The sequence below is a fragment of the Phaethon aethereus genome (genome assembly GCF_964289735.1).
Source record: "Phaethon aethereus genome assembly, chromosome: 19".
Lineage (NCBI taxonomy): Eukaryota > Metazoa > Chordata > Aves > Phaethontiformes > Phaethontidae > Phaethon > Phaethon aethereus.
Window position 1 is genome coordinate 8069138 of NC_138595.1, and position 17652 is coordinate 8086789.

General features: G+C 39.1%; 1 protein-coding gene across 1 annotated transcript; it reads left to right on the forward strand.

Moving 5' to 3' along the window:
• Positions 1 to 2591: 2591 nt before the first annotated feature.
• MYL10 (myosin light chain 10) lies at positions 2592 to 16464 on the forward strand (the record flags this gene model as incomplete). The annotated part of the gene is made up of 6 exons (XM_082008703.1): positions 2592 to 2678; positions 5431 to 5506; positions 6954 to 7058; positions 10563 to 10641; positions 15557 to 15605; positions 16366 to 16464. The coding sequence occupies exons 1-6, from the start codon at positions 2643 to 2645 to the stop codon at positions 16462 to 16464; spliced, it is 444 nt and encodes a 147-aa protein (XP_081864829.1). The 5' UTR covers positions 2592 to 2642.
• Positions 16465 to 17652: the final 1188 nt, after the last annotated feature.

Consider the following 17652-nt stretch of genomic DNA (forward strand, 5'->3'; position numbering starts at 1 on the left):
CCTGTGAAATGTATTGGTGGTCTCAGCCCCATTCCACAAGTGAGCCGATCATAAATAGGATCCGCACCCAGGGCTTCAGCAGAAAAACTAAAGATAGATTGAGCGACATGGGCACTGATCTCCTTTATAATCCCTGGAGATGGCTAACCAGAGAGTAACGTTGAAGAAATATCGTGCTAGGATGAATTTCTCCCGGTACGGTGATTGTTCTCTGGATAACTAGTCTTCAGTCTTTTTTGCCTTGGATAGGACTTCACTAATGTAAAGAAACTTCTGGGTGGTTTTTGTGTTTCTGGGTCTGTTTCTAAAAGATACTGAGCCACAACTTTTGGGTTTATCTGAACCTTTCCTATAGATACAATCCTTGCTCAAAGCCTTACAGCACAGAGAACCCATTAAAGTCAGGAATACTAGAGGCATTGCCAGTGTTTGACATTTAAAGTTAATAAAACCTGGAGCTGGAGCCCACTGCCCTTCACTGTGGTGCTAGCTTAAAAAGATGCAGATTGTTTGCTAGCATGGGGAATATGGATGCTGTATTTGGTCACAGCAAAGCAGAACACGAGGATGGTGAAGAAAGTTTTGTCTTCATAAAGACCAGCTACATGAGCACAGGAGAACCATTTCTACGACCCCATCCAAAAACACTGAGGTCAGCCTTGTGCCCTGTGGTCACTTCCCCCAGACAGCTTGCAATACATTCCGCTGGGTAACATCTGCTTTCTTTTTACCTTGGGAAACAAATACATGTAAATACATAGAATTGTTCTTAATATTTCCATTTGATCTGGAAGTGTTGAAAACCTCCACCAGGCACCTCACATTACATGTAAGATTGCCCATTACTGCTCAAAATAACACTTATTTCATGTGTAGGAGGAGGAGGGAATCTGTTTATTCCAAAATCAATATTTCTACATTCATTAAACATTCCACTTATTCACTTTTTTTTCCATGCCTGTGGTGGCATTCTATCCTTATTTTTATCTTCACTACAAATACATTTTTCTTTTAGTTTCCATTCCTATTTCCAGATTTTAGTGCTTTGCATGAGCTGATTGGAGCTTGACAGGTCTGGAGTTGTGGGTATGTGGGTGAGTGTCTACCATAGCCCTAATTTTCAACCCAGGATTTAAACCAGGGTGGCTGAGTATGGAAATCTGCCTGGCAAATTAAATTGATCAGACAATGTATACTTCAAACAGAGTCAAGTGGGAATATTTCCTTGAGCTGCTCTGCTCCTCAGAATATTTGAAATCAGTATTGAATTTGAACTTTCACAGGCTTTTTTATTTTGATGAAAGGAGACAGTAGAAGCTGCCTTCTGTTTCATGCAGAATAGCCCAAACTAAATAAGACTAATTCTCCATGACATGAGAACCAGGTGGGACTATGATGATGAAGTTTAAAAGTAAAAATTATAAAGAAAAAAAAAATCTGTCTGCAAGGAAACTCAAAAGGCAATGTAACTCGTTATCCTGCCCCAAGTAAGGATAATGCTGTGGTTAAAACATTTCTGTAATCCTTAGGAATCAGAGATTTTATTCTTTACTGCAGAACAAGAACTGTATTGTCTTAGGCAAGCTGGTTGGGCCCTTACTCAGAGATACATAATGAAGTCTAGTTCTGACTGACTTTTCGTGAGCATTAGATTATTAGATATCATTGTAGCTCTTTCCCCAATTTTTCTCTGCTTCAGTCTTCAGAATACAGAATAGTAATAAAAGGAGGCCCACCCTTTTATTTAAGATTACTATCTTGAATATTAAAAATATATGGGCTAGTAAGGCAATGTAGTGTAGTGTCTCAGGTTGGTGCAAAAATGTAGACTGTGCTCCAAGTGTAGAAGGTGTTCCTCCATAGGAAGAATCTGTTCAGTCAATGTTTGTCCAGACAGAGCAGACTTACAAACATTTCTATGTGAGTAGGAAATGATGTAATTTTCCTTTATAGTTCCTGAACTGAGTCTTCATGCAGGGCCTCATTTTGAGTCTGGCTGCCTGTCCCTGCATGGGAACTGGGAAGAAGGAGTACCTGTAGCCACTTACCTGAATTGCCTGTATTCCTTGAAAAGAGCAGGTTGGGAATTTTAGCTTACATCTCCAAGTGAGACTATAAGCTTCTATCACTCCTCCTACAGTACAGAGCTCTGAAAAGCCAGTGCAGAAGGGGGAGTAGTCTCCTCTGTCAAATGGTCTGGCACAGGTGACTCTACCCAAGGAACAGGCAGTTCCTTGGGGAAACAAGCAGTGCACCAGCTGTGATATTTGGAGTCACACTTTGGGTCCCTCTACCTTTTTTAAGGCAGCTCAGTGACAAGCTGTCCTTGTTTATCTGAGCTGTCAGGTCCCAGGCCAGAGCAGGAGAATGGCAAAAAACCTCAGCGAGAGATTCCTCTATTACGAAAGCAGCATTTTTTATCATATATATAGATATATGTAGGATAGAATTAAAAACCTTGTCATAACAAAACACAATCCTGTTGTATTACTTCACCATATATATTTTACCTCTGCTAAAGATGGAATTTGTTTTCATGGGTGCTTAACAGACAAAGTAATATTTATGTGATCTTCTTATTCATATTACAGGCTCCAAAAAAGGCAAAGAAGAAGATAGAAGGTGGTTCCAATGTATTCTCTATGTTTGAACAAACCCAGATCCAGGAGTTCAAAGAGGTTGGTCACAATTCTGCTGTTCTCTGTAGTCTCCTGTCATTGCTAATGAATAACATAGGTTTTGTTTGTAATCCTTATTCAATTCTCCATCTGCTTTAATAGAACACACAGTTGTTTTCTGAATCATCTCTGTGGTTTTGGCTGGTATGTCATTTTCCTTGTGTGTTCGTTTGTTCTTCCCTTCATTCTTTCTTTCCTTCTTTCTTTCCTTCCTTCTTTCTGTCCTTCCCTCACTCTCCTGTTTCAAGCTCTAGACTTATTTGAAAAGCCCCCAAACCTCTGCCCCAAAATAAAGGAAAGTTATCATCTCATCCACTTTAGCCCCGATTCAGGAAAACATTTGAGCACATATTTATAAAAGTTAAGTGGTATTTTAAATAAGAATAGTCTTACGTGCTCAAGAATTATCCTGAATAGAGATGCCTTATTGAACCAGGGCTTTAACTAGTAGACTGTTCCACAACAGCAATAGAAAATATTTTTCTGTGCCCTTCTAATACTGCCCACAAACTAAAACCAAAAATACCAAGAAGCCCTCAGCTGACTTTCTCCATAAATGCCAGCAAAACAAAACAACATGTTGAGAGTAAGTAAGCATCTTTTAGCTCCTGAAGAATTTGGTATTACCATGCCTTGTGAATCTTTGTCCAGTTACCTGTGAGAAGGTAAATCTAATGGGCTGGCATAAAAGCTGACGCATATTACAGACAGAGGATTTGTCTGATGAGATTATGCTCGTTTTCTGAGTGGACATTCTAGAATGTCTGTGAGGCCATCGCATTTTGCATTGGTTTGTAATTTTAATTATTCTTTTTTCCCCCCATTTTTTGCTAATCGCCATCTCCAAAGCAATTTCCAATGTGATAAATAGCTACTGTTTCATTTTGTGCCTATGGCTTTCAACTTTAGTTTTCATGAGGATTCCCACCAGTAAAGCTCAGTGGTGAATGAGACTAAAAACCATTGCAAAGGATTGTGAATAAGGCCTAGGTAAACGATTTGAAACCACTAACCTTTTCCCCACAGTTTCCTCCATATCCTATGAACCTCCATTTTTCTTTTCTCCAAGGACTACTGTTTGAAGACGTACCAAAAAAACCCCCAGAAAAACTGGTCAGAATGCTGTATTTGATCTGTTCTAAAGAAGATAATAGTAGGAGCATTTCCAGGAGGATGGTGGCAGAATAATGGCGAAAGCATGAGGCAGTGGAGTGGTCCAGTGAAAACTAAGACCATGTTGTGTCTAAAAGCTGCATGCTTGGGACAAGTATTTCTGAAAAGCTGGTTTTGATCAGAACATTTTTATCTAGAGATTTGAACCAGCTCACCAGAAAATGCTTCAGCATTGCTGTTACTACGTTATTTTAAGTTCACCCATTACAATACATACCGAACGCTCTTCCTGTGAACTTGCTGGGCTCTGCTTTGCTCTTCTTATTTTCTTCTGTTTTGCTTCCAAATTGTGGGGATCACCGTTTAAAGCAAGCCCCGCCAAAAGGAGGGAAAGCAACTCTAAAGAGTGGGGCTTAATTTTTTATAAGGTGATGGTTTGGCAGGTAAACGAAGGGTTATGAACATGCATGCTGCAAGTAATCACATGGGCAAACTGGAATGTGAGCAGTGGGGCTTTGTAAGAAAGTGGAGGTAAAACTACATGAAGGTATGTTGATATAATATGATCATGGAAAGAAGTGGACCCTGTAGGGCAGTAGAATTTAAAACTCTGCAAGTTACTGTAGCTGCAATGGACTAGCTGTATTCTCAGGAGACCTTTGTCTTTCATAATAATACTGAAGTAAGAATAATTCCTGGTCATTGTAAAGATACACTATCATATTGATGTGCATGTCAGACAGATAACCAGCTCCAGAGACATGCCTGGTTCCACTAATAATCCCCATAGTATCACCAGGGGAATTTCAGGTCATTAAAATCTTTCAAAATCAATGAAACATTAAAAGTGTGATGACAGTGAATAGACTGACACGCAAATAGGTAAATAGATAGATAAACAGTTAGCTGGCTTGGTAAATAATGGTTAGAATACATAAATTCTGAGTTGGCTGAAAATAGAAAAATAACTGGTTTTTTCCTATCAAAAGTTAAATTTTGCCTGATACGAAGTATTTAAGGTCAACACATCAAGGTCAGTGAGAGCAGAGAGTACAGTCTGAAGGATACAATTTGCTGGAAAGGGAAACAAACTTTGAATAAATAATACTATGAAAGCTACATTTCTCTGTACTTTTGAAAATTCATCTACCTCTGTATGATGGATCATTTTAAGGCCCAGACTTTAGCTTGATAGCACAGAGATATCTACAGTAATTCAATGTCTTACAGAATATGATAGCTGCACAAAGGAATGAGGAATGGGAAAGGTACAAAACACACAGAGTAACTACTGACTAAATCTTCCTTAACCAAAGCCTCCCTAATTCAAACTTTTCTGGGTTAAGGCCTGAATGGCTGGAGCTGCCAGCATTGGCTTCAGCCCAGCTACACGCTGCACTGAGCATTAATTTAGTAAGAAGAAATTTGGGTGGGTTTAATAAAGCCCCTTGCCAAGATACAGTAATGTGTTGAAAGTGAGGAAAGTGCAATGATGTGGCATGATGTGGATGAATCAAAGGAAGTTAAATATTCTTTTTTACTGCATGAATATAATACCCCCATGGACTGGTATGTGTGATTGTAGCACTGTCCAGTGCAACATGGCAATGGCAATAAATTTTCCTTTTTCTTCCAATAGGCTTTTACCATCATGGATCAGAACAGGGACGGCTTTATTGACAAAGCAGACTTGAGAGACACATTTGCTGCTCTAGGTAAACTGGTAGTAATAATTAAACACTTTAAAGAAATGCAGTTTAAATTTCAAGCACATAAGAAAAGTTTGTATTGGAATTGCAGTGGGGGAAGTAATGAGGCAGGAGGCAAAAGGAAACCTGTTCAGTTTGATCTTCCTCTTTTATGGCAGTTGCTATCTTACTATATAGCTCCAGCTGGAAAGTCTCCTGAGCAGCCTCTTTCAGAAGCGAAATGAAGGTCTCTCTGGGACTCACTGGCGGGTGCAAGAGAGCTGTGCAGCTGGCAGCTCTCCAAAGGCACCGATCCCTCCCCTAAAACTATTTCATAAAAAGCCCACCCAAGCAGGAGTCCATGCCAGGCATTTCTGATTAGCCTCTGAATCCAGGCTTCACAGGCTGCACCTTTTTCATCTAGAAGCCATGCGATATCTACCAATTAATGTCGTTGTCATGGACTAACTGCCCCTCTGCCCACACAAAAGTAGGAGGACTTCATGTGAGGTTCTGTGCTGCTGTGCATTCATGTGGGGTGGAATGCGCATGTCATGAGATTAGGTATTGTCCATTCCATGCGCATCACAATCCTGGTAATATCAAGCAGATTAAAGCAAATCTTCCCAAGGAAAGGAAAAATCAAAATGCTCATGATCCCAAACCTGGAGTTGTAACCTTGTTGCAACATTTGAGGCTTGAACAGTGATGTAGGCATTTGGGCTTTTGCCATCTGGATCTTATTAAAAAGTGTTTGATAAGAATCTTTAGTGCTCCCTGGGGTGGAATCAGACGCCAGTAGAGTCAGTGCAAAGAGCAGAAGCTCCTGAACTCTTTATTGTGACAACGAGGTTTGCAAACTTTGGCCTGTAGCTACTGTTACCCTGAAATATTTATATCCTAAGGCCAAGTTCTGGTATCTTTCCTGTTCAGTGAAGCCCTTCAATGCTTACAAAGTACAGTCACAGCAAATTACCACTCAATTTGAGCAGGGTTGCCAGGGTCTAAATTCTCATTGATAGGACTGCACAAGGATAGGGAAGGGATATGACTACTCAACTTATCCATCTGCCCTCTACTCAGAAAGGCATCTCAATAGACAGGAGGGCAAAGACTGAGACTTTGGATTCACTTCAGTTACTTTGAACTCTGCTATATTAATATTACTGGGGCTGGTATTTCACCTGAGGTAAAAAAAAACAAAAACCAAAACCAGTTTATTTGGAAGTGCCCCTTCTTTCGTCCACTGCTGGCCACGTCTGTATTATTTATCCTTCTTACTCCTTCAGTCACCCTTTGATCTTAGAGCCAGCTCTGCCAATTTGTTTTACACTGGGGTATTCTGGAGTTGTGTTCTACCATGTTATTAGCAAAGTTGCACAGAGCCCTGAGCTCCCCAGTGGGAGGAGATGAATGGGAATCGTTTTTTGAAACACAATTTGTGATTTATTATGAAAAATGATCTCTGCTGCAGGTCGTCTGAATGTCAAGAATGAAGAGCTTGAAGACATGGTGAAGGAGGCGCCAGGTCCTATTAACTTCACTGTCTTCCTCACTATGTTTGGGGAAAAGCTGAAAGGTAAGTACCTTTGGGGGGTTGGAGAGGTATCTGTCAAATATCCTCAGCACTGAAATATCTCAGCACCTTGCAAATTATAATAATGTATCCACAGAACAATGCTTAAAGGCAAGGAGTGATCTCCATTTTTGCAGACAGGGCTGAAGTATGAAAAGGCTAAGGGACGGTCCAGAGGACAATTCAAAGGTGTGATTTCAGCTTACATAAGCTAACATGAAAGTGGTAAGTCGAGGTCCAGAAGGTAATGAAATCACAGCAGCCTGGAGCACAGTGCAGATGAGTTATTCAGCGTCAGTAGGTTCCTGGGCTGAAGTCTGTTGCTCATGCTGTGGTGGTATCACTCCCAGTGTTAGCTGGTTTTAAAGTATTTTCAGTATTTCTGCAAAAAAACTTTCTGCACTCCTTTGGCTCATTATGCAAACATGACCTCTGATTCATCCTTGCAGTTATTATCAGGCATGAAGGAGCAACCTGGCCTTTCCTCATTTTCTGTATTGGTTGTAACCCAGTGGCCCAGCCTTGGTTTCACTTGAGGTCGATAGTGACTTTGCCATTGGATGAAGATTTCACTGAACAACTCTTAATGGAGTGGATAAATTGCAATAATTTAATCTCAGTGGATTTACAATAATAAGGGAGAGGGATTTTGCCCATTGCCATAGAATATACAGGGATCACTGGAGGGAGTTCAGAAAATGTGGGTACTAAATTTGTTGTGGGAGCTAGTAATCTAGTTGCATCTCTTATACTGTTAATAGCTAGAAACTGCAAGTGAGGGAGCGTGAGGCCAAGAGAAACCTCTAGTCATCTTCCTACATGCATTAGAGATAGGTGAAAGCCTTGACCTTCCAAGTAAGGTTGGCTTTAGCCAAGCACATTCCAGAAGTTTGTTAAAATAATTAATGAACAGAAAAATGGAAAAATATGATCCCATCTTCTTAAAAACATTTATTGTATTGCTGCTGGACTCTGGCTTCTTTATTGCTGAGCACAGTTTCAGTGAAGGGCTTTCTATGCTTGGAATAGAAAATAGATCTGAAAGAAAGAATTAATGTAGCTAGTCCTCAAAGAACTACACTATTGCTAAGTAAAACAGCATGTCTGGGAAGTGTAAGAGATGAGGGAGAAAACTGTAGACTGACACTGAGGAGGGAATTTTACTACTCAGACATCAATCTGTCTTGATCACAGTGTGCCTCCACCCTTACATTCCAGATGTCATTTTGCAGAGTAGGTAGTGCCCTTCTTCATAACCTTCCTTCAGGGATATGTGACTGTTTCTTGTGGGGTGTCCTGCTACCCATTCCTCTCTATTTGTGATGCTTATGATCACACAGAGCATGGAAGTGAGCTCTTCCTCCTTTCCCCTCTTCCCTCTTGTGTCTTACGATGGCTGAAGCTGGCAAAGAGTCTGACCCTGCCAATTGTGTGGCCTAAAACCAGAGCCAGCACAGGAAGGTGAATGGTAAAGCATACCCCTCTTGTCTGCAGGTTTCCTGTTGGCTACTAGCAGAGGAGGAGGTTTTTTTAATTTCCATTTGGTGTAGGGAAAATCACAGCTGTGCTTGTCATGCCCTTCTGGTTGGGTTTGTCATGCGAAGGAAGCAGAGCCAAAAGACTGCACATTCCCAATCAAAACTAATTGGGATGAAGAGCCTTTGTAGTGCAATTAGAAAGGGAGAAAGGGCTAGAGGAAGTGGATATGGCAATTTTGCAACACTCTTTATTAGCTAACTACCACTCAGAGAATTTGGTGAAAGGTGCTTTCTAAGTAAAATTTGTTGTGCTATAATTGATTTCTGTCATAAAAGGGAAGCTGGGATTTTTGGGACGAGCTTTAGCTTTGTATATTGAGATTATGATGCCAGATGAACAGCTAACAAAACTTGGTTTATGTTAATGCCAACCACATGGAGCTGTTTCTACAGGGAGTCAGAATAATACAATTTGTACAGAAAACAGAGATGCCGCACATCAAAGAAACCACTTTATTTACCAGCTAATCAATAAAGAATGCCTGCTGCATTGCTTCTCTTCAAAGCCAAAGTCCAAGGATATGACAGAGTAGAAAATGTAAAACACAGTAAGGGAAAAAAATCCCCCACACAGTGGTGACTACTTAAAATGCAGACCTTTCCTCGGAGCTTGGAAGACGTTTCTCTTCATGGGACAATCAAAACACTCATTAAATACCAATGCTCCTTGTATTGATCATATATTAATCACAGTTTGAATACCTTGCCTACAGCTTGGCAAAAAATTATACACGCCCAGTGCGTGACAAGAGGGAGGCCATATAGCCTCAGGTTTATTCACTGTTATATCCACTAATATACTACTACTAATCCTTGTGAAACCTTTTAAATGAAGAAAACTAAGAAGGCATCAGGAGTGTATGTAGTCATTAGAGCAGGGAACCTTGACTGGGTTCTCTTCTGTTTTTATCTTTGCCAAATTGAAACTGCAATTCTTCATGTTACTACCCATTTTTAATCACACTTTCAACATTTCAGCATCCCAAGTAGCCTCATTTGCCCATGGGACAGTCTACTTGCTTGTAAATTTGGTTTTCTACAGTTATAAATAATGATTTGTATTGTATACACTACCATAATATTTTTAAATACTGGGGAACAGTCAGAAACAGGTATCCTTTGGTGTGGGTTGAAACTGACTGTGAGTATACTCAGAATCTACAGTGTTACAGACTAGTCAGAAACCCCAGCCAAGATTAAGGCACTGTGAAAGCTAGTCCCTGACCCAATTTTTTTCTAGTCTAAATAGATGGGACAGATAAAGGGTGGAAGAGTATTACTATCATTTTACTGCTGGGAACAGAGGAGCAGGGAAATTAAAGTCATACCAAAAGTCTGTGGCCCAGCTAAGAGCAGAAGCAAAATCTTGCAGCCATAGTGTACTGCTTTAAACCATCCTGTTTCTATAAGTAACACTTAATGAAGAGATACTTAAGTGGAAGCGCACTACAGAACATAAGTGCAAATCACCATTTCACATTGATCATCCCGCTTCCATTGCATTCCATTGACATTCTGATTCTATGATGAGCTCCATTTCCTTTAGTGAGGGAAATAACCTCTTCTCTATATCGTGAAGAACAAGTAACATCAGAAAGTGTTTTTACAAGGAATGTACAGTACAAGATTAAAGGAAGCCAGTGAGCAAAACAGTTTGTTGTATTTTCATTTCTGAAAGCCACTAATCCTCTGGGTACTGATATTGGAGACCAGTTCCTGGAAGTTTTCTCTCCTGCAGACATAGAATAGATATGAGTTATTATTTTTAAGCTTCTGAGCATTGAACTATTCACCTCTATTGTTTATCTGACATGACAAATGCTGCCAACTTAAGGAACCTTTGTCTTCAAAACTACAACTGCAGAATTCTTCATTTTGCACTGTTTTCAAGTGAATGCAATTACTTAGCAAGTATTCGGTAGCTATAAAAATACATCCAGGCTTCTGAATTATATTTCATTAATTTTAGGCACGGACCCAGAAGAAACCATTCTGAACGCTTTTAAGATTTTCGACCCAGAAGGAAAAGGCCACATAAAGGCAGACTAGTAAGTTTATTTCAAATCCTTTAAAAATAATAATAATAATATTAATAATAACAATTGCACAAGTTTAAAGTACTGCTTAAAAGCTGTATTTTTCACAGTATTTTAAGAGACAGAGGAACTGTCAGGTAGAGAAACATTTAGCTTTGTAAGCCAGAGTTAAAAGGCTGGACTATTACAGGAATGTATTTGTATACCAAAAAGAGATGTTATTGTCTTCAGACATTGCAAGAGGCAACGGAAATATAATCACATGTAGGCCATTAGATAGCCTTTTTTGAAGGCCTGGATATAAATCAACACATGACTCTTTGTAGATTAACTCCATATGTAAAATTAAAATGAATGTCTGGTCCCTAATTCTCAGAGTGCTTGACTAAAATGGGAAAGCTAGTCGTCTTTTAAAAAAAAGTGATCAATTTAATTAACTCTGGGACATGGTTTTAGTGAGGACATTTTCCTTGTTATGTGTTTACCATTTGAGCCTTCTGCTTCTAGACAATAATTTTCTGTAAAATTCCACTAGATATGGTGAGAGCCAAACCAAATGATACTATTAACAATATGGCAATTATTGTCAATATGGCTATTTTTTAAATAAGGAGGCAGGACCTAATTTGTATTCATAACCTGTTACACCAACAAAGCAAGGTAAAAGGACTTTAAGTGCTAATTGCACGAAGGTATATCCTCATTGCGCTGCCAGAACAGCGTAAGCAGGCCTTCAGGTAAATGAGAGAACTCATATCAAATCAGAGCAGTGGATGAGGAGGTCTGACCTATGGCTCCAGTGAAATGCTTTATGTTCTTAGATTTATGCATATGTTTAAATGCCTTCCTGAATTCGGGGTCTATACATTTACTGCAGCAGCCATTTCAGGTAGATTTTATAAAGCATAATATGTATAGGAAACTTATTAGGGAACCATGAGTTACAAAATTGTCTTTGCATCAGTTCATTCTGCTAACGTTGTGATAAGGTAAATGAAAACTAAACCTCGTACCAGAACCTCTAAGGTGGAGTTTTCCATGAAATTATCTGCAACTGTGGATGTCTCATGGAAGTTAGTTGAAAATACAAAATTTTTGTACGGTATTTCCTTCAATTACCAATATGCTTTTCTACAACAGCACTCCAGTGGGTATGAGAGTCCTATTATGGTAAGCAATATGCAAAATAAAAGCAAAGAGACAGTCTTTTCACTAAAGAACTTCCAAATTAAGTAAAACACAACAAGTGGATGTAGCAAACAATCAGAAGGAACAGAGGGTTAACAGTCGTCCTGATTGTTTTGGGGTTAACATTGTCCAAACAGCTTGGGAAAACAGTCAGAGAAATAAATCAGAATTGACTCAAACGATCAGAATAAAATGTAGCCTGTTGCCAAATAGGCCAGATCACACAGTAGTGAAATCATAACCATGAAATACAACCTTCTGATAATACAAAACCCATGAAATGTTCTATTTCCCACCACTATCTGTAACAATATACTGCATACAAAACCTGCAGCTTGCCACCCTGTGTCCGGTTCTACATTCCTTGGATGCTGGAAGCCAGTTGGAGTTTGGGGCAAATTAGGAATGCAGTATCACACTCCAAAATGAAGATGAGAGAGAAATACTTTTATTTTTCCTTGATGGAAAAGGTCAACCTTGTCCCCACCCCCACTGCACTGCTAACATTAGACAATTGTTTTCATTCATCACCACAACAGAGCATAATGTTTACTTATTAGACCCGAGGGTAATGTTGATCATTACAGAACAAACCATTAAATCAATTCCGTGAATGTCTTTGAGGTTTAACTTCTATTCATATGCTTCCAAAATTTAGACATTTGAAGGTTTTGAAATAATTTTTATGTTGGCTCATACAGCCATTTCAATATGACAGTTAATGTTAATAAATAATATTTCTCCATATTAAAAAGTCCTGGAATGTTTGTCTCCAAAACCAGCCATGTTGACCTTTTAATCAGAATTTCTTTTTATGTTCATGGAGTTAACATCCTTCTGAGAATTTTTATGCCTCTTCCCTCTGCGTGTTTTCACCTCTAGTCTGGAAATGACTCACTCAGTCCATCTGATGGTAGCTGGGATGGAGCCTTCTAACCTTTCCAGGAGTTTATAACTTACTTCCAAATTCAATGACAGACTTTGTTTGTCTGCATCATTATACCACACATAAAATCCTTCCTATAGCATGATGTCAAAAAGAGAAAATGCTTTAGGTCAGGTTCTCAGCTGGTGTAAACTGGCATAGCATTTGGAAAGGTTAGATGATTCAGTCCTAAATGCCATTCGTTGGACAAAGTGAGTCAGGCCAACATCAACTGTGGCTAATGCTGATGCCAACAAAACTTTGCAGATTTGTAACATATGAAAATGGACCCAGGGAGTTTACATGCATTCTGGACCTTTGGAGATTAGATTGGCTGAGCTGGTGGTGTTTTCTTATCAGAGTTGTAGAGCACTGCTCGTTTAAACTCACCTGGTTTCCTCCAAGAGAGCACTGTAGAAAGGGCAAACCCAGTGGAAAACCAAAATGTCCCAGGGATTTCACAGATATTTTTAAAAAAGATTTTGAAAACATAAGAATGCAACAAAGTATTTGTAACTGTAGAAGGAATTGATGTCAGCCAGGACAAGAGATAATATTTAGACTCCTATGTCAAGGCAAATGAACAAAGAAGTGCAGAGTCTCCAGCTTTGGAAATTGTGAGTGTTCGTTTCCCTATAAAATAAATAATGGAAAATGTGCATAGATCCTTAACTCAGTCCTTCTTCCTTATGAGTGTGCCAGAGCCTACTGGGCTGTGCATCAGAAGATTATAATTAGATATTTGATCTTTTCTTTTCCCCTAAATACTTTAAGCATGTGAATAGAAGACATGTAGTGCCCAGATCTCTCTTTAATTCGGTCCTGTTTGTGATGAAGTTTATTTGCAACTTCTGACAAAATTGCTGTAAATGCTTCCTTCTATTCACCAAGCTCCTTCCTGTATCACACTTCCTATTTACATTTGCTAATGCCATTTGCCCCAGCGCACATATATCCAATAATCAATTTATGCTGATGAGAATGATCTCTCTACTCTTGCACCCACTGATCATTTGAGAATTCCACTTCAAAAATGCAGTCACATGGCCTGATAACAAACCAGAAGCAGCAGTATGAGAGAAGGAGATGAAGAAAGGGTTTGCTAAGTAAATGGTAAAGTAATGCAGGGAAAATATATACAATAGCTTAAGCACTGTCTGTGACTTCAGAGTATTTCCCAAAAATTGCATGGATATTTTCACTCTTGTCCTTCTGGCAAGATCCTTATTCATTACCCAGAAACCTCTTTTTCAGTTTTCCCTGTCTGTCCTTCCAAATGAGCACTTCACATCAACAAGAAAGGGATTCAGAAGTGTATATGCCTCCTATGCAAATTGAGATATGTCTTTGTTGTAGCCTTTTAATGGAAAAAAAAATTTGTGTGTCAGAGATACGAGGAAGTACAGTTGTAGCTTTGCCATCAAAACTACACTTTTATCTGTGTAACTCTTTTCACTCGCGATGCATGGTGTATGGGAGCAGAAAGGGAAGCTTTACTGTTTTGCCTGAACATCGGCATCCACAGGAGGTGAATTTTGCTCATATGGAAGTGTTCCTGTGCAGGCATGATTTCTATTATAAATGGTTAGTTTTAAATATTCACTCTAAAAGGCAGAAATAAATATTCACTTTAAAAAGGAGAAAGGGCTGTTTCTAGAAAAGCTATTGCTCTCCCCACAAATTCTTTTAAAAAGCAGCCTTTTTTCAAATCTACAAACTAAAATAGATTTCTATACTTGTTTCAGCTTTTGTTTTTGTACGACAGACCACTCATCTGTTATCACAGGTTTATAGTCTTACTGATCTAGAAAAAATCCTCATGATGTATAAATACCTTAGGTAGTAACAAAAGGTGACACTCTGCCTCTACAGTGTGAATGCAAACTCTTTGAGGTTAATATAGGAATTCTTCTACAGGAAAGGGAAGTTATTAGTGCAAGTGAAAGGCATGTTTATGTGATATAACTGAGTTCATACTGGTAGATGTTCTAGCACATTGTGCATGTACTGCCTTCAGCACATGAATAACTGGGTGAAATATAAAGACATTTTATCTAAAGGGGTTAGACTAGAAAGAGTAATCATTCTTTCTGGCTTTTCTATTCACCTATAAACTTAGGTAAAAAAATTACATGCTCAACTGACTTCCCACAATGGGTTTGAAAACAGAGAGTAAATCAGCTGAGAGTCAGTCCCAAAAATATTCTCTTTGATGTAATTGCATAGGATGCAGATCGTGTGTGGGATAAGCTCCTTGTTACAGTGCTGTAACTCCAGATCAAGACATTATACCGTGAAATACAACAGGTCTCATGCAGTTTCACAGTCTCCTCTGGGAATGACTGCATGCAAATAAAGGGATTCTCAGATGATGATTCGGAATAGCTGTTGGAGTTCTCTTTCAAGTCCTCTTTCTCATTTCATGCTCTGTTCCTCTCATCCTCAGATTTTACAAAAAATATTCTCTCTTTTGGTATTGTTAAGTGATCCAAACTTTAAACAGCAAGTGAGAAAACCTACCATTTCAGGTTAATATAAGCATACAAAATTGCTGTATTTCAATTAGAGTAATAATCTTAAACAATTTTAAACTTCTATAAAATTTCACAAAAGCAAAATAAGTTGGCAGAGCGAGGCATTGACACTGATGGGTGCCCACAGAAAATCTCTTACAATATCATGTAAGGATTAACTGCTCTAATTTATGCGGTCACACAGATTTTCTTTCATGCAACTTCAGGAGGGATCTTGCCATCTGAATTGTCATGTGCCATTATCACTCTTTAATCAGGTTATTTCATTTTATTTGAACAGCATCAAAGAAATGCTTATGACACAGGCAGACCGGTTCAGTCAAGAAGAGGTAAGGACCTTCTTTATTCAAATAGGAATCTTTCTCCAAATATTTGCCCCTCTTTAAATGCATGAATTCAGCTGAAATCCAGGCTAAAAGAAGGCTGATGCCAGCTCTAGCAACTAGGAACAATCCAAAGCATCTCTTCTGAGTAGCTCCATGGCTAAATCAAAGTCAAACAGATTCTTTGGACTTCCATCCAAGTGTAAGCGTGGCCTATCTCTTGCTGTTCTTTCCTATGGTGAGCTGGGCATTGAATTTACTAGAGTTCAAGTGGGTTTGGGTGGGGACTGTGATCTGGTTTCCATTTCTGTGAGAGTTATTTTGTTTGAAATCTGAAATGAGTTCTGAAATGAGGTACTGACTTTGTGGTTTGAGAGAGACTGAACATGGATTCAGAGAGATTGAACATTGCTCCTTCTGGGAGGAATTTAGAGGGACTTTATTTTCATAAGAGGAGATGGAGTGAAGTTGCTTTGTGGCAAGAACATACTGTAGTGTGGACTGTAGAACATTTTTTGGTCAGGGCTTACCTGGATTTCAGGGAGAGCTCCTTTTGACAAGGAATTTGCTGGGATTCTATCAGGACTGTATTAACTAGTTCTGTCCTAATTCCTATTTCAATTTCACTGAAGTTAAGGAAAAATTTTCTGCAGTGGTTAATGGATCAAGGCAGAAGGGAGCTGAACTGGGTTGAAAATGCAAAGCAGTACATGTTGCTGTCACACAGTCCTACGTTTGTAACACTTATCTCCTGTTTGCTTGGCAGATCAAGCAGATGTTTGCTGCATTCCCTCCAGATGTCTCTGGTAATCTTGACTATAAGAACCTCTGTTACGTTATCACTCATGGTGAGGAGAAAGACTGAGAGGAAAGAGATGAGCTTCTCCTGTGATGATGCACCAAGTTATTTCGTAATGCTTTTGTGTGCAAGACAAAGGGCTAAACATTCAGTATGTGAAGTCATGTGGTCATCAGAAGAGAACCAATAAAACAATTGAAATTAGATTAAAATTATTTAATGCTCCTGTTTTTATAAAAGATGAAAATACCAATTTTGTGAGTTTTTTCCCATCCTTTTTTTTTGTCAGTGGTTTGAAATGGAATTTTCTTGATGAACTGGTGCTTTCGTGATTTATTGACAATCCTAATGTTCACCAGATGGTCCATTGGGCACTGCAGTGTTGCTTAACCTCTTGTCTTTTATACATAAGCTCCATGTGTTAATTGAGAAACCCTCTAACTTATTGCACCAGGAAGAGCATTTGGTAAACAGAATTCTGTTCCATTTCACAGCCCGTAGCAATGAAAGTGTAAATAAAACAATCTTAAGCTCTTGTGAATATGCAATATGCCCTCTCTGACTCAGTGATGTGGCCAGTTTCATAAGCCACTTGACTCGTTTGCTTTGGTGCAAAAGAACAGGAATAGTGGCTATTTTTCTCATAGTAAAATTTACCTAGGTGCACTTAGAAACCAGTAATAACAAATTTCCCCCTTCAGAGGTACCCTTATTATGTGTAGGAGGTTGTCCATGACCTAACAATAACGCCTAGTCTTTCACCCGTTGGTCATTAGCCTTGTTTTACAGGTGAGGCACACACTGGAAGGATGTGTTTTGCAAAACATCGTTTAGAAGTCTAGAGACAAAGACTAGAAAAGAACCGGAACTGTAGTCCAAGGTTACACGTGAAAGCAAACTACCTTTCACTTTTATAATCCAAGATCAGTGTCGTTTCTAAAATGGGCTACAGTTTCTTGTATTTGGACTTCTAGGAACTGGACATATTCTGCCTATGTGGAATATTGCATGAATGCTTCCTGCGTGGGAGTCAGAAGGATGTTGCAGCCAAAGCAAAACAAGCTTCTGCTGTTTTAACAACTCATGAAAATGGTTTCCTTTTGCATCAGTTTTGCTGGCACCACAGTCCCACAGACGTTGAGAGGAAGTAACAAGCCACTTATTTTCTGTTTCCATCTTAGACTTCGTAGAACAAGAACTTGAGGACAAGGTGTCAAATTCGGCCCTCATCAGGAGGGGCAGAAATCACATGAA